The 16,727-nt window shown below is 51.2% G+C and overlaps 2 protein-coding genes across 2 annotated transcripts; one reads left to right on the forward strand and one right to left on the reverse strand.

The window, feature by feature from the left end:
• Positions 1–1,509: 1,509 nt before the first annotated feature.
• LOC101124026 (uncharacterized) lies at positions 1,510–2,394 on the reverse strand. The gene has a single exon (XM_019034184.4). The coding sequence runs from the start codon at positions 2,261–2,263 to the stop codon at positions 1,652–1,654; it is 612 nt and encodes a 203-aa protein (XP_018889729.1). The 5' UTR covers positions 2,264–2,394; the 3' UTR covers positions 1,510–1,651.
• A 5,285-nt stretch (positions 2,395–7,679) lies between these two features.
• LOC101141789 (uncharacterized) lies at positions 7,680–12,519 on the forward strand. Its single transcript, XM_031014832.3, has one exon. It carries the CDS (start codon positions 7,680–7,682, stop codon positions 8,289–8,291), a length of 612 nt encoding a protein of 203 aa, XP_030870692.1. The 3' UTR covers positions 8,292–12,519.
• Positions 12,520–16,727: the final 4,208 nt, after the last annotated feature.

Below are 16,727 nucleotides of genomic sequence, written 5' to 3' on the forward strand. Positions count from 1 at the left end.
GAGCAAGAAGATACATTCATCAAAGCCCAGAGTGGTTCCTGCTGTGTGCAGAGCCCAGGAACACCAGAAATCAGAGCTGCGTCTATGGTCCAAAGGGACGAGTCAGTCATTGACCACATCCTACATCACAAAACAGGGGACTTTTCTAGAGTGAAGGCAAGGAGAGAACCTATTCACCACCCAAGAATGTATTCACCACCGAGGTGGGGAGCAAATATACAAGATTGGCGGGACTGCCAGGCCCTGCCTTTTCTCACAGAGGAAGAGGATGAAGCCGCATTCTGCAGGCTCTAGCAGGCTCTGAAGTTGGGGGCTGTGATCAAGAATAGGAAGGTCACACTCAGAGTTGGAAAGGCCCAGAAAGCTAGGAAGTCCCCCCGTCAGCTACTGTGCCCCAGGCCACCCCTGTCCACCCACCCCAGTGCCTCCTGTCCCAGGGAGAAGAGTCTCTGGGTCCAGGACCCGAGGTCTGCAGAGACTCAGGAGACACAGAGTCCTGGGGTTCGCCACAAGCTTCATCCGAGGGTAAAATGCAAACCAGCATGAGGCATTGGATTCAGGGTCCTCCTGCACTGAGAAGAGGAAGGACAAGAAGAGCCATGGCCAAAGCAGGGGGAGTCAGGATGAGGCAGAGGCCCAGCTGCAGGCAGAGCCACCTCTGTGGTCCTAACCCGGGGATGCCAGGTTCCTCCGGCCACCCCCTCCCCATACTCCCCAGCTGGCTTGGGAGGAGGCTTGCCATCACTATCCCGAAATTCTGCTCCAACACTACGCATATAGAGCTTCTGACTCTCTAGAAGCAACGTCTGCATACACCAGGACAACTTGAATGACCCCCACCTAGCACGGCTCTCTAGTGACGCCCTCTGTCTGGCATCAGCTGGACTTCTGTGTCTCTTCTATCAGCCATGCTGGCTGCTGTCAAGGCAGTGCTTGGGTTTAAGGGATCCCAGGACTTTGTGCTCAGAGCGTGCAGGGCTCCACCTCACCCTTCCTGAGCGCCTGCCTGGGCTGCCCACACACACCTGCACTGGGGAGGGGCAGAGGCGGCCACACCCACCCACATCTAACCCTTCCTCTGGGCCAGCTGTTCACAGGCCAATAACTCCAAAATGCCACCCGTTCTTCATACATTTCCAAAAGAAGGAATGAAGAATACGGTGGCACGTTCACAAGCCTTTTTCTTCTGGAGGAAAAACAAAACTTTGACCAATGACACAGATAAACCAAATGTCTGCCCTGCTCCCTGACAATCCTTCACTTTCTGCAACCACGTGCAGAGGTGGGTACGGACAAGGCCACTGAGGCTCCTATGAAAATAAACCTCTCAGTCACCTTGAAAGATGGAGACATGCCATGGAGCTTCCTATTTCACCAAATGTGGAGGGGACGTTTTGGTGTGGCAGATCCTGCATTCCGAGAGTAAAGAAGAAACAGGACCCACTGCTGGGACCCAGGGCCAGCAGCCCCAGGAGTCCCTGGGCATTCAGCTGGAGGTGGCTCCCACTGCATTACCACCCACGGTGCAGCAGCCCCCCTGTTCTTCCCTTCTGTCCATCAGGACCCATGGAACTGGGCACCTGGCTCTGGGGTAGGGAGAGCACACAGGAGGCCTGGCTCCTCCTCACCCCTGACTCTACAGAATTGAGTCTCAACTCAAGTCCCACATACAGGCCTTGGCTTTCTTTCCTGTTCCAACCCCAGAGAGGGCACCGATGCCCAGAGTGAGGGGACGGTTACTTGACCTCCAGGTGTGGAGCATCCCTGGCCAGCTGCTGGGAACCCCGCAGACCGAGGGTGTGGCTGGTACAGGGGGAAAGTGAGATCCTCTCCTCCTCTCTCCTGCCAAGAGGGGGCCAAGGAGAGAAGGGCCAGGGAAAGGTCCACTAACAAAACTGAGTGGGGAGGAGGGGTGACAGTCACAGCTTTCTACACGGAATCCTGCATGCCACAGGAAGTGTCCCCACCTGCTTCCATGCTGGGAACACAGTATTAGACCTCGGCACGAGCCACATGTCCCTGCCCACCCCTCGCCCAGAGGGGGATCAGGAACAGGAAGGAGTTTCCAGTGCCATGGACAAGCCCTGGGTGAGCACAGGATGGGGGGTCCTGCTGTGGTGGGTCCTGGGCTGACCGGAGCAGGCCCTAGAAGCAGGCGAGGTGCTGTGCAGTCTGCAGCGTAACTCTGAACTTGACAGTGAGGTCTCCCCGCTGAGTGCATACCTTGAGGAAGGGAAGCATCTTTCCATGGAGTCTGCCCCATTGCCTGCCAGTGGCATTCGTGCCCATCTAGAGGACCAGCCGCCGCCCCTGCTGGCTGCCAATGTCCTTTCAGGCAAACACGGCACCTTGAGAAAATGAGGCAGACAGTGAGGGAAGGGTTTGAGTAGGAAAGTCACCAGCTGGTACTGACAAGGACACTGAGGGAACAGTGGTTCCATCTGAGCAGAAGTGTGTGCCAGGGCTTCTCTTGGAGCACAAAGACAATGCTGCAGGGATGGCTTCTGGCCTGGAAACTCCCTTTTTGGAAAGTGACCTGTGGCTCCAGGTAGCTGTTCTGTGTGCGACGGTGCTGAATCTTGTCCTTGTCCTTGGTGGGACCCCCTGTGCTCAGGGTGGAGGAGCTCTCTGTGACCTCCCTGGACCAGGTAGCGCCACGGGAGATCCCCTTCAGGCACTCTTGCACACAGGTCTGCCCCGCCATCTGCAGGAAGCGTGCGGTGTTCCCGGCTCTCCTTAGACACTCTCAGCCGCTGAAGTCACTCGCCAAGCATCCAAGGGAGGCTTCTCCCTGCACCTCTGGGTCATGTGGTCAAGGCCAATGCAGGGCAGAGGAGTGACCGCTGGAAAAGAAGAGCCCAGATGAAGTGCAGTCACCTACCTGAGGCCGGGCTCCCCTGGAAGTCCCCATGAAGTAAGTCTAGGAAGAAACCACCAGAGCCACTGAGGGCCCCTAGATACCCAGTGGGGAGGGAAAGGGCAGTGCGGCTCATCTTCATGGAGCGATTGCTACAGTGCTGGGATTTCATCACGCCTGCTAGCTTCATTAGTTACTATTCCCATGAAAAAGTAACATAGTAATGCAACATTTTATTTTATTTTATTTTGTTATTTTTTTTTTTTGGACGGAATCTTTCTGTGTTGCCCAGGCTGGAGTGCAGTGGCAAGATCTCGGCTCACTGCAACCTCCACCTCCCAGGTTCAAATAATTCTCCTGCCTCAGCCTCCCCAGTAGCTGGGATTACAGGCACCCGCCACCATACCTGACTAATTTTTGTATTTTTAGTAGAGACGGGGTTTCACCAGGTTGGCCAGGCTGATCTTGAACCCCTGACCTCAGATGATCTGCCCGCCTTGCCCTCCAAAAGTGCTGAGATTACAGGCGTGAGGCACCATGCCCGGCCTTAATGCAACATTTTAAAAATCAAAATTCATGCTAAATATTCCATTGTGAGCAAAATATCCACATTTTAAATCAAGCCATGGTCAGATCCTGTAACTGCAACACTCTGAGAGTTGTACAAGCGTTGGGCACGATGGGAAACTAAATTTTGGCAAATTCCATTCAACCTATAAAGTTGTCACCAAAGAAAAGGAAAAGTACTCACTTGCGGAATGTTCCAGACAGCTCCCAGGCGCACTGCACTGCCAGAGATGGGGGATCTGCTCCCCGAGGACTGGGGCTTTTCCAATGAAGGCCATTTTCCAGTTTCGTCTAAAAGCACAGAAGGACTTCGTGAAATGTTTGGCTTCTTCCTAAGGGAAGGAGGTGCCTACAGCGTTGCCATCACTGCTGCTGGCCACAGGAAGATGCGTACATATCGTCCCGCCCTAAGATCGTGTTTTGAAAGTGGGCGACTTTGGAAATTAACTGAGGCTGTAACCGCAGAGCTGACGGGATGGGGGAGCTGTTCTGATGAGTCTCCAGAGCGGCCCGGTGACCGCAGGAGCTCTGAGTCATCAAAGACCGGGGCCAGGGAGCCTGGAAGAGGAAGGGCCCGCTGCTCCCGGGCCACCCCGGGACACATGAGTTAGGGGCAAAATTTAATGCCGCAACAAAGCGACTCATTTTTTTGGAACTGAGGCTGTTCCAGAACTTCTTACTCACTCTCGGCGCCGCCCCCGCGCTTCCAGGCCCCGGACCCGCCGCAAACACCGCTGGGCTTGGACTCAAACCGCGGTCCGGTCCCACCCGGTCTGGTCCAGTCCCGTTGGAGGCGGCGGTTGGGTTCAGCGCCAGGCGCGCGCCCTCTGCTGGCCGTTGGGAAGCGGCGAGGGAAGCGCTGAGCTCGCGGCCGAGCGGTGGTCGCTCGCCCCCTCGCGGGCTCTCCCGGAATCGCTGACATTCTCCGTCCCTTGCTCTCTGCTCCTGGCTGGGGATGCTCCATTTACATGGATTGGAATAGACCTAAGCACCACAATTACAAAATCAGTTATACGTTAATCAAAGCCTCAAAACACCAGGTAACCCATTTTCTAAATCACTGTTTGGGAGACAGCCAAACAGGTGAGTCACCTGATGAGAAATACCTGCCCCAACCTCTTACATGAAAGAAAAATTTGTAATACAATCAAGCTACTGGTCACTGTTTATTTTTATAATACCTACCAGTTTTAACAAAATACTATTCTGAAGAGTCACAAGATAAGTTCAAACAAAAGAACAGCAAATGCCATTTTATATCATTGTAATAGATCAAAGAATATTACAAATAGTATTCATTCAAGGAATACAAATTTTCTTCTCTCTAAACATTTTTGTAACTCATAATGTACAAGATATTGTCAAAATAATTCCATGATTTTGGTACTAATATTTGCCAACCGGGGCAAAAGAGTTGATATTTCTTTTTGAGCTGGGCAAACAATCTGTATAATTGATTAGAAAGAGCCACAAGTTTAACTTCCTCTACAGTTTTCCTGTGGGAAACGTCACATGAAGGGAAATAAAACCATATTTTCATGTAATGTAATTTTTTTTAAGATGGGGTCTTGTTATGTTACCCAGGCTGGTCTCTAACGTTGGCCTCAAGGGATCCTTCTCCCTCAGCCTCTCACCTCTCTCACCTCCAGCCTCCCAAATGCTAGGATTACAGGCGTGATACATCGCACCTGGTGGAAGAAGAGCACTTCAATTTCACCCCTAAAAACCTCCCAGGCAAAGACTGTATTTCTTTGCCTTCAGATGGGGGCAAATTTTCAGAAGAACCTTTAGACAGCGATTCCCAAACAGGACAAAGTAGATTTTCTGCTTTCATCTTCCTGATAGTGATCAAGGCTGGAGGGTAGTAGTTTCTCCAGGAGATCTTATCTCACGCACCACCATGGCCCTCCATGTCCAGCTGGTTGAAGCCTGCAGAATGTGGTGGTGGGAACAGGAGTCTTGGGTCTTCTGGATTTTGAGACTATGTCCTGTTTCCCAAGAGAACTAGGAGCAGGTCTTTGTATTCAGGCCTAAGAGGAGATACTATTCAGATATCTCAAATGCATGAAGATGTCCTTACTTTTAAGCCATGGCTCCAAGGCGTATCCCAGGAAAGGGAGCAGGCAAGGCTGGAGCAGAGCGTCCCCAGCCAGGAGCAGAGAGCAAGGGACGGAGAATGTCAGCGATTCCGGGAGAGCCCGCGAGGGGGCGAGCGACCACCGCTCGGCCGCGAGCTCAGCGCTTCCCTCGCCGCTTCCCAACGGCCAGCAGAGGGCGCGCGCCTGGCGCTGAACCCAACCGCCGCCTCCAACGGGACTGGACCAGACCGGGTGGGACCGGACCGCGGTTTGAGTCCAAGCCCAGCGGTGTTTGCGGCGGGTCCGGGGCCTGGAAGCGCGGGGGCGGCGCCGAGAGTGAGTAAGAAGTTCTGGAACAGCCTCAGTTCCAAAAAAATGAGTCGCTTTGTTGCGGCATTAAATTTTGCCCCTAACTCATGTGTCCCGGGGTGGCCCGGGAGCAGCGGGCCCTTCCTCTTCCAGGCTCCCTGGCCCCGGTCTTTGATGACTCAGAGCTCCTGCGGTCACCGGGCCGCTCTGGAGACTCATCAGAACAGCTCCCCCATCCCGTCAGCTCTGCGGTTACAGCCTCAGTTAATTTCCAAAGTCGCCCACTTTCAAAACACGATCTTAGGGCGGGACGATATGTACGCATCTTCCTGTGGCCAGCAGCAGTGATGGCAACGCTGTAGGCACCTCCTTCCCTTAGGAAGAAGCCAAACATTTCACGAAGTCCTTCTGTGCTTTTAGACGAAACTGGAAAATGGCCTTCATTGGAAAAGCCCCAGTCCTCGGGGAGCAGATCCCCCATCTCTGGCAGTGCAGTGCGCCTGGGAGCTGTCTGGAACATTCCGCAAGTGAGTACTTTTCCTTTTCTTTGGTGACAACTTTATAGGTTGAATGGAATTTGCCAAAATTTAGTTTCCCATCGTGCCCAACGCTTGTACAACTCTCAGAGTGTTGCAGTTACAGGATCTGACCATGGCTTGATTTAAAATGTGGATATTTTGCTCACAATGGAATATTTAGCATGAATTTTGATTTTTAAAATGTTGCATTAAGGCCGGGCATGGTGCCTCACGCCTGTAATCTCAGCACTTTTGGAGGGCAAGGCGGGCAGATCATCTGAGGTCAGGGGTTCAAGATCAGCCTGGCCAACCTGGTGAAACCCCGTCTCTACTAAAAATACAAAAATTAGTCAGGTATGGTGGCGGGTGCCTGTAATCCCAGCTACTGGGGAGGCTGAGGCAGGAGAATTATTTGAACCTGGGAGGTGGAGGTTGCAGTGAGCCGAGATCTTGCCACTGCACTCCAGCCTGGGCAACACAGAAAGATTCCGTCCAAAAAAAAAAAAATAACAAAATAAAATAAAATGTTGCATTACTATGTTACTTTTTCATGGGAATAGTAACTAATGAAGCTAGCAGGCGTGATGAAATCCCAGCACTGTAGCAATCGCTCCATGAAGATGAGCCGCACTGCCCTTTCCCTCCCCACTGGGTATCTAGGGGCCCTCAGTGGCTCTGGTGGTTTCTTCCTAGACTTACTTCATGGGGACTTCCAGGGGAGCCCGGCCTCAGGTAGGTGACTGCACTTCATCTGGGCTCTTCTTTTCCAGCGGTCACTCCTCTGCCCTGCATTGGCCTTGACCACATGACCCAGAGGTGCAGGGAGAAGCCTCCCTTGGATGCTTGGCGAGTGACTTCAGCGGCTGAGAGTGTCTAAGGAGAGCCGGGAACACCGCACGCTTCCTGCAGATGGCGGGGCAGACCTGTGTGCAAGAGTGCCTGAAGGGGATCTCCCGTGGCGCTACCTGGTCCAGGGAGGTCACAGAGAGCTCCTCCACCCTGAGCACAGGGGGTCCCACCAAGGACAAGGACAAGATTCAGCACCGTCGCACACAGAACAGCTACCTGGAGCCACAGGTCACTTTCCAAAAAGGGAGTTTCCAGGCCAGAAGCCATCCCTGCAGCATTGTCTTTGTGCTCCAAGAGAAGCCCTGGCACACACTTCTGCTCAGATGGAACCACTGTTCCCTCAGTGTCCTTGTCAGTACCAGCTGGTGACTTTCCTACTCAAACCCTTCCCTCACTGTCTGCCTCATTTTCTCAAGGTGCCGTGTTTGCCTGAAAGGACATTGGCAGCCAGCAGGGGCGGCGGCTGGTCCTCTAGATGGGCACGAATGCCACTGGCAGGCAATGGGGCAGACTCCATGGAAAGATGCTTCCCTTCCTCAAGGTATGCACTCAGCGGGGAGACCTCACTGTCAAGTTCAGAGTTACGCTGCAGACTGCACAGCACCTCGCCTGCTTCTAGGGCCTGCTCCGGTCAGCCCAGGACCCACCACAGCAGGACCCCCCATCCTGTGCTCACCCAGGGCTTGTCCATGGCACTGGAAACTCCTTCCTGTTCCTGATCCCCCTCTGGGCGAGGGGTGGGCAGGGACATGTGGCTCGTGCCGAGGTCTAATACTGTGTTCCCAGCATGGAAGCAGGTGGGGACACTTCCTGTGGCATGCAGGATTCCGTGTAGAAAGCTGTGACTGTCACCCCTCCTCCCCACTCAGTTTTGTTAGTGGACCTTTCCCTGGCCCTTCTCTCCTTGGCCCCCTCTTGGCAGGAGAGAGGAGGAGAGGATCTCACTTTCCCCCTGTACCAGCCACACCCTCGGTCTGCGGGGTTCCCAGCAGCTGGCCAGGGATGCTCCACACCTGGAGGTCAAGTAACCGTCCCCTCACTCTGGGCATCGGTGCCCTCTCTGGGGTTGGAACAGGAAAGAAAGCCAAGGCCTGTATGTGGGACTTGAGTTGAGACTCAATTCTGTAGAGTCAGGGGTGAGGAGGAGCCAGGCCTCCTGTGTGCTCTCCCTACCCCAGAGCCAGGTGCCCAGTTCCATGGGTCCTGATGGACAGAAGGGAAGAACAGGGGGGCTGCTGCACCGTGGGTGGTAATGCAGTGGGAGCCACCTCCAGCTGAATGCCCAGGGACTCCTGGGGCTGCTGGCCCTGGGTCCCAGCAGTGGGTCCTGTTTCTTCTTTACTCTCGGAATGCAGGATCTGCCACACCAAAACGTCCCCTCCACATTTGGTGAAATAGGAAGCTCCATGGCATGTCTCCATCTTTCAAGGTGACTGAGAGGTTTATTTTCATAGGAGCCTCAGTGGCCTTGTCCGTACCCACCTCTGCACGTGGTTGCAGAAAGTGAAGGATTGTCAGGGAGCAGGGCAGACATTTGGTTTATCTGTGTCATTGGTCAAAGTTTTGTTTTTCCTCCAGAAGAAAAAGGCTTGTGAACGTGCCACCGTATTCTTCATTCCTTCTTTTGGAAATGTATGAAGAACGGGTGGCATTTTGGAGTTATTGGCCTGTGAACAGCTGGCCCAGAGGAAGGGTTAGATGTGGGTGGGTGTGGCCGCCTCTGCCCCTCCCCAGTGCAGGTGTGTGTGGGCAGCCCAGGCAGGCGCTCAGGAAGGGTGAGGTGGAGCCCTGCACGCTCTGAGCACAAAGTCCTGGGATCCCTTAAACCCAAGCACTGCCTTGACAGCAGCCAGCATGGCTGATAGAAGAGACACAGAAGTCCAGCTGATGCCAGACAGAGGGCGTCACTAGAGAGCCGTGCTAGGTGGGGGTCATTCAAGTTGTCCTGGTGTATGCAGACGTTGCTTCTAGAGAGTCAGAAGCTCTATATGCGTAGTGTTGGAGCAGAATTTCGGGATAGTGATGGCAAGCCTCCTCCCAAGCCAGCTGGGGAGTATGGGGAGGGGGTGGCCGGAGGAACCTGGCATCCCCGGGTTAGGACCACAGAGGTGGCTCTGCCTGCAGCTGGGCCTCTGCCTCATCCTGACTCCCCCTGCTTTGGCCATGGCTCTTCTTGTCCTTCCTCTTCTCAGTGCAGGAGGACCCTGAATCCAATGCCTCATGCTGGTTTGCATTTTACCCTCGGATGAAGCTTGTGGCGAACCCCAGGACTCTGTGTCTCCTGAGTCTCTGCAGACCTCGGGTCCTGGACCCAGAGACTCTTCTCCCTGGGACAGGAGGCACTGGGGTGGGTGGACAGGGGTGGCCTGGGGCACAGTAGCTGACGGGGGGACTTCCTAGCTTTCTGGGCCTTTCCAACTCTGAGTGTGACCTTCCTATTCTTGATCACAGCCCCCAACTTCAGAGCCTGCTAGAGCCTGCAGAATGCGGCTTCATCCTCTTCCTCTGTGAGAAAAGGCAGGGCCTGGCAGTCCCGCCAATCTTGTATATTTGCTCCCCACCTCGGTGGTGAATACATTCTTGGGTGGTGAATAGGTTCTCTCCTTGCCTTCACTCTAGAAAAGTCCCCTGTTTTGTGATGTAGGATGTGGTCAATGACTGACTCGTCCCTTTGGACCATAGACGCAGCTCTGATTTCTGGTGTTCCTGGGCTCTGCACACAGCAGGAACCACTCTGGGCTTTGATGAATGTATCTTCTTGCTCACTTTCTTCTTGTTGGCTCTTCTCCCTGCGTCTTCTGCCACTGCCCTGTTCTGGGTGGGAGGCTGTCACTCTGTGGTGGGGGGTCCCCTCTCCTGCCTCCCCTCTTTGGTCCTTTTCTGTGAGGGTCTGCTGGGGTCCTGTGTGTCGTGCATTGTTGATAGATTCCTGTCGTGCTTGCTGTCCTCCCCATTCTAAGGGACCTCTGATTGCCTGTGAGCAGTTTACAGGGGCCTCTCCTGGCCCCTTCACCCGAGGAATTCCCGCAACGCGTGAGTTTGTGAGGGGCGGATCCTGGGAGGATGTGATGTCAGGTGAGAAGGGAGGGGGCCCGTCCTAGTCCGGTGGACTCCTCTAACAAAGTGCATTAGCCTGGGGAGTTACTGACGCCTGAAATATGTCATCAAAGTTCTGAAGGCTGAGAAGTCCAAGATCAAGATGCCTGAGGATTCAGTGCCTGGTGAGGACCCATTCCTTAGGGCAGTGCCTCTAGCTGTGTCCTCATGTGGCCGAAGGGGACAAGGGAGGTCGCTGGAGCCTGCTTGATGAGAGCACTACCTTCCTTCAGGAGGGGATTATTCAGAAAGTCTGTCTGGTTTCAGGGCATTCCCAAAGGCCCCACCTGTTCATTCTACCCCATTGGGAATTAGGCTTCAACATACAAATTTGGGAGACACTGACATTTAGGCCATAGCGCGTCAAAGGCAAAGTGAGGCTGAGTGTGGAAACCATCCCAGAATCTGGATGTGGCCCAGGCAGAAGGAAACTCAAAGTGATGGGGTGACCGATGGTCCCTGGTCTGTGCAGGACTCAGCAGTGCGGATGGCCCTGGGCACGGTGGCAGTGGCTGTTGGAGGATGATAGGGAACATGTTGGTGGGGGGAGGGTGGAGCCCACTATGAGTGGCAACTCCCTGGGGGCACAGGAAGCAAAGCTAGAGGTGGCTCCCCTCTCCCCTCCCTGCACACAGTGCCACCTCTGTGGTGGCCCTGTCGTCCGCCTCAGTTCACAGGTGTTGCTGTAACAACTCCTGAAATTACCTTCAAAAGGAGGCTCGTGCAGGTGCCTGCAGGAGCCAGGAGGCCGAAGTGCATCCTGAGTGTCCGGGGACAGGCCAGCCTGGTGGGGTCCACGGCCCCACAGTCCCAACGACTGCCTCAGAAATGGGCAGAGAGCATGCCTGGTTCTAGCTGGCAAGGCCCACATCTCAGAGCTGTGGACAGTCATGAAGGGTCCGTGAGCATGGAGAGGGGGCAAAAATGACCCATGAACCTCAGGCCACTGTGCTGCCATCCAGCCAAGTGCGGTACCAGCCCTTCGGGCCTCGAGATCCTCTACCCTTCTCTGGGCCTTGCTGATTTCCTCCTCCAGCCCCTCTGTTTGTGTACGCACATACACACAGGCACGCACGCACACGCACACCCAGTGCAATTTCTCTCTGCTCCCTGTACTCCCCAAAATTCAATGGGTTCCTCTTTCCTCCTCAGAGATACAGTCCTGGGCCCCATCTCAGCCTGCAGAGGCCTGAAGGTTTCCCAGGATTGTCTTCTAATTCTCAGGTCCTGCTTTAAAACAAAACCTAAACTAAAACTAAAATGCTTTCTGAAAAGAATAATACACCAACATAAAGTCCGGGTATCCTAAGCATGTGGTGTGTATGGTGTCTGAAATTGAATATGCTGTGAAACCGCCTGTGTCGAAACGCAGTGTTTCCCAAGACCTGGAGGCTCTCTCTCTCCAGTTGCTGATTGTGATCACCTCTCCCGATCACTGCTGAGCCCTGCAGGTCACCTTCTCCTGACCTATTACACCACTGATTGCTTATGCTGGGCACAATTTTATACCCTTGCTGTTGTTCAGTCTAATCATCCCTATAACCCTATCGGATCATTCCCATATGACAGAGGAGAAAACTTGGGGACACAGGGGCTGTGTCCTGGCCAAGGCCTTGCTTGCAGCAAAAGGCAGAGCTGGGGTCTAGCCAGGAGCCCCAGCACAGTCCTGTTCTTCCACCACTAAACTGAGCTGTGAAATAGATCATGGCGGTCTGGAAAACGAGCTAACTCCGTGCCGATGGAGGTGTTGATGGATGTCCACCACTCTCCACTTGGGAGGAAGCCTTAACATCCCCCGCAGGTCTAGCTTCTCTCTGTGGCTGAGTACCTTGGGAAAGTGGGCTCAGAGGAGGAAAGGGACTTACTTGCCCAAGGGCCACAGCTGCCAAGTGGCAGGTAAGGGACCGTTATTCTCCTGTCCCTTTCACAGAGGACAGGAGGAAAGTGAGGACAGGCGGGGTACATGAGTTTAGCCTCTTTTCTGCAGCAGGCCCAGATCAGCTTTGCACACGGTTGGTGCTGACCTCAAATGCAGCCCTAGAGGGGCCTGTCTCTGCCCTGAGTATTGAGGTGCAGGCTTCTTCCCCTTTGTTCTGTCCATTTCCAAAAATGTGAACACACACCTCCTACATGTTTATATTATTGTGTGCATAGATACTACCATTGTAACATTTTTTGCAGATTAAAAATGCACTATTGTATTGAAAATTTCAAAGGAAATGTGTAATAAAACATTTAAAATTAATATTTGTGTTTTTATTGTCAATGGATATAATCAAATTCTCTGTAAAATATTATGATTTAAAAAGTAATATGAGCCAGGCGTGGTGCCTCACACCTGTAATCCCAACACTTTGGGAGGTGGAGGCGTTTGGATCACCTGAGGTCAGGAGCTCAAGACCAGCCTGGTCAATATGGTGAAACCCCCGTCTCTACTAAAAATACAAAAAAATTAGCCAGGCCTGATGGCAGGTTTCTGTAATCCCAACTACTCAGGCAGCTGAGGTAGGAGAAACGCTTGAACCCAGAAGGCGGAGGTTGTGGTGCGCCGAGATTATGCCATTGCACTCTAGCCTAGGCAACAAGAGTGAAATTCCGTCTCCAAACACACATATACACACACACACACACACAAACAAAAAATAAAAGGTAATATGGAGATTAATAATGTTTCCTCGACAGGAATGATGGCGAATGCTTCAGTTTTCCTCTAGGCATTTAATTTTTGAATTTCCGCCTTGGGTAAGATATTCTTGGAATAAAGTGTGTGCACACTGGAAAATGGGCTGATTTTTTCTAAAACTAATATGACTATACCCACACAAAAGTGATTTTATTTTGAATTTAAAAGATAAAACAAGAAGTATGTCCTGCTCTAGAGAACTGTGTCAGGTGCTTTCACCGGCTGTAAAGGCAGTTCCTTCCCTCCTTCACCTGAGGATCCTTCCTCGGCCTCCTCAAATCTGAGTCTGCATCATCAGAACCACCTAGGGGGCTTGTGGAAACACGGATCACATGGCCCTCCCCAAGGGTTTCTGAGCGAGCAGGTCTGATGCAGCTGAGTAGTTGCTTTTTCTTTTCTTTTCTTTTCTTTTTTTTTTTTTTTTTTTTTTTGAGATAGAGTCTCGCTCTTGCTTTTGTCGCCAGGCTAGAAAGTGGTGCAATCTCGGCTCACTGCAACCTCTGCCTCCTGGGTTCAAGTGATTCTCCTGCCTCAGCCTCCCAAGTAGCTGGGATTACAGGCACCCGTCACCAGGCCCAGCTAATTTTTTTTTTTTTGTATTTTTAGTAAAGATGGGGTTTCACCATGTTGGCCAGTCTGGCCTCGAACTCCGGACCTCAGGTGATCTGCCTGCCTCAGCCTCCCAAAGTGGAGTAGTTGCATTTTAACCAATTCCAGGCAATGCTGATGCTGTAGGTGCTGTATCCACACATGTGAGCCGCTCGCCCACTTGGTAGAACTGGAAAGCCAGGTGGGGCACCATGGTTCATGCCAGTAATCCCAGCACTTTGGGAGGCTGAGGCAGGAAGATCCCTTTAGACCAGGGGTTCAACACTAGCCTGGGCAACATAGCAAGACCTCATTTCTGCACAATAATTTTTAAAATTAGGCAGGTATGGTGGCGTGTGCCTGTCTAGCTATTCAGGAAGGAGGCTGAGGTGGGAGGATCACTTGAGACCAGGAGGTCAAGGCTACAACGAGCTATGATTGTGCCACTGCACTCCAGCCTGAAGGACAGAACAAGACCATTAAAAAAAACAAAAGCTAAAGGCATAATTTTCTTGGGGTTCCTCATCTCATGTGTTCCTTTTAAGACCTGGAAGAAGGAAGCATCTTACGTAGGAGATGTTTGCCAAGAACAGTTTGTTGTTGTTTACTCACTGCACAGTGGCACAGATAAGATGGCCTTTTTTCTACTTACAGAAGCTGTATGTAGAGGCCATTTTAAGACAACAACAAACCCAGACGCTCCCCTATCAATTTAAAGACCATTTTTAAGGACTTTTAAGGAAAATAGTCAAAAGCTTTTTTTTTTCTAGAAGAGTTTCTGGTGCTCATGCAGGTGGTTGAGTGAGGTCAACATGCAACCATAGCAACAGTGATGGAGCAGAATATTGTGGACACAAAGTAAACCACAGCCCTGAAAGGCGATTTCAGAGTGAATGATATATAACGGTCCAATAATTTTGTGGGAAGTATAGATGCTTGGCAAAGGGAAAGATGTTGCAGGTCATAGTAGCTATACAGATGGTCCCCAATTTACCATGGTTCTACTTAATGATTTTTTTTTTAGACACAGTCTTGCTCTATTGTTGAGGCTGGAGTGCAGTGGCACTATCTCAGCTCACTGCAACCTCTGCCTCCCGGGTTCAAGCGATTCCCATGCCTCAGCCTCCGGAGTAGCTGAGATTACAGGTGTGCACCACGAAGCCCCGCTAATTTTTTTCTTTCTTTTTTTTTTCAGTAGACATGGGGTTTCACAATGTTGGTCAGGCTGGTCTGGAACTCCTGACTTCAGATGATCCACCTGTCTCAGCCTCCCAAAGTGTTGGGATTACAGGCGTGAGCCACCATGCCCAGCCGACTTACCATTTTTGGGGTTTATGATGGTGCGAAAGCAGTATGCGTTCAGTAGAAACCTTACTTCAAGAGCCCACATGACATTTTGCTTTCATTTTTGGTGCAGTCTTCAATAAATTACATGAGATATTCAACACTTTATTATAAAATAGGCTTGTGTCTGATTATGTTAGACCACTGTGGGCTAATGTAAGTGTTCTGAGCATGTTTAGAGTAGGCAAGGCTGAGCCATGGTGTTCAGTAGGTGAGGTGGATTAAATGCATTTTTGACTTACAATATTTTCAACATGGTGGATTTATCAGGATGTAACCCTGTTGTAAGCCGAGGCACACCTGTACTAAAAGACACTGAATTGTCCACTTTAAAAGGATGAATTGTATGGCGTGGTATTGTTAGGGAAACAGAAGAATAGGAGAGCCAGGGTAACACCATTTTAAAATCAATTCCATCTTATTGCTTCTTGGCCTTTTTTCTAAGATCAAGTGTAAAATCAGCTCCATCTTCAAACTAGCAAGGCATGTTCCTTGCCAGTCACCACCCATGGTCTTAAGATGTTTATGGCTGAGTAAACAGCTTAATAACACCAGCAAGGATAAACTTCTAGGACAGCAGAATGTCCAGTTCTCCCAATATCACATAACAGTATATGCTTTTCAGATGATTACAGACATGCTTTGATGTACTTAGGCACTAAAATGCCAAATATAGTTTTCTTTAAATCAGAAAAATAATAAATTATGTCACGCTGTTAGCCCACCCACACATAGACATAGCTTAGCTTTTATATAGATAAGACCCCTATATAAGAAAAGCTGGCCGGGCGTGGTGGCTCATGCCTGTAATCCCAACACTTTGGGAGGCCGAGGCTGGCAGATCACTTGAGGTCAGGAGTTCGAGACACCAGCCTGGCCAATATGGTGAAACCCCATCTGTGCTCAAAATACAAAAATTAGCCAGGCATGGTAGCACGCACCTGTAATCCCAGCCACTGGGGAGGCTGGGGCAGGAGAATCACTGGAACCTGGGAGGCAGAGGTTGCAGTGAGCCGAGATCAAGCCACTGGACTCTAGCCTGGGTGACAGAGTGAGACTGTCACACACACACGCACGCACGCGCGCGCACACACACACACACACACACACACACACACACACAAATGGTCAACAGAGGCCATGACTGTGCCAGCTATGGGGCAGGAGATACTTTTAAATAATTTGCTGGCTTAACCAAATGTTGATACTTAGCCCCATGGATGCCTAAGGGAATACTTAGTTAAATATGAAGGACAATACAAACATGCAGATGTCATATAGCTTTTTTGTTTTTGTTTATTTTTGTTGTTGTTGTTTTTGAGACAGAGTCTTGCTCTGTCACCAGGCTGGAGTGCAATGGCGCGATCTCGGCTCACTGCAACCTCTGCCTTCCAGGTTCAAGTGATTCTCCTGCCTCAGCCTCCCAAGTAGCTGGGACTACAGGCGTGCACCACCACACCCAGCTAATTTTTGTATTTTTAGTAGAGACGGGGTTTCACCATGTTGGCCAGAATGGTCTTGATCTCTTGACCTCAGGTGATCTGCCCGCCTCAGCCTCCCAAAGTGCTGGGATTACAGGTGTGAGCCACTGCGCCCAGCCTGAAGAATGTTTTAATTTAAATTCTGTTTAAATAGAAATTTAAAATCCAATGATTCAAAAATTCAGATGAATTTAAAGAATTTATCTCTATGCAATGGATAACATACCATTTTTTTCTTTTTATTCAAACTCATTTTCCAACCCATAACCAGTCACTGAAATTTCAGGTATCCTAGGCAAACTTTTCCCAATGATTCATTTTCATTTACTTTTCATTGATTTTATTTTACAGACTTGT

This window comes from Gorilla gorilla, chromosome 13 (assembly GCF_029281585.2).
Source record: "Gorilla gorilla gorilla isolate KB3781 chromosome 13, NHGRI_mGorGor1-v2.1_pri, whole genome shotgun sequence".
NCBI classification, from domain to species: domain Eukaryota; kingdom Metazoa; phylum Chordata; class Mammalia; order Primates; family Hominidae; genus Gorilla; species Gorilla gorilla.

Excerpts from the sequence above, each read along its gene's own strand:
- LOC101124026 (XM_019034184.4), bottom strand. The coding sequence starts at position 2,263 with ATGGGGCAGACTCCATGGAAAGATGCTTCCCTTCCTCAAGGTATGCAC.
- LOC101141789 (XM_031014832.3), top strand. The coding sequence starts at position 7,680 with ATGGGGCAGACTCCATGGAAAGATGCTTCCCTTCCTCAAGGTATGCAC.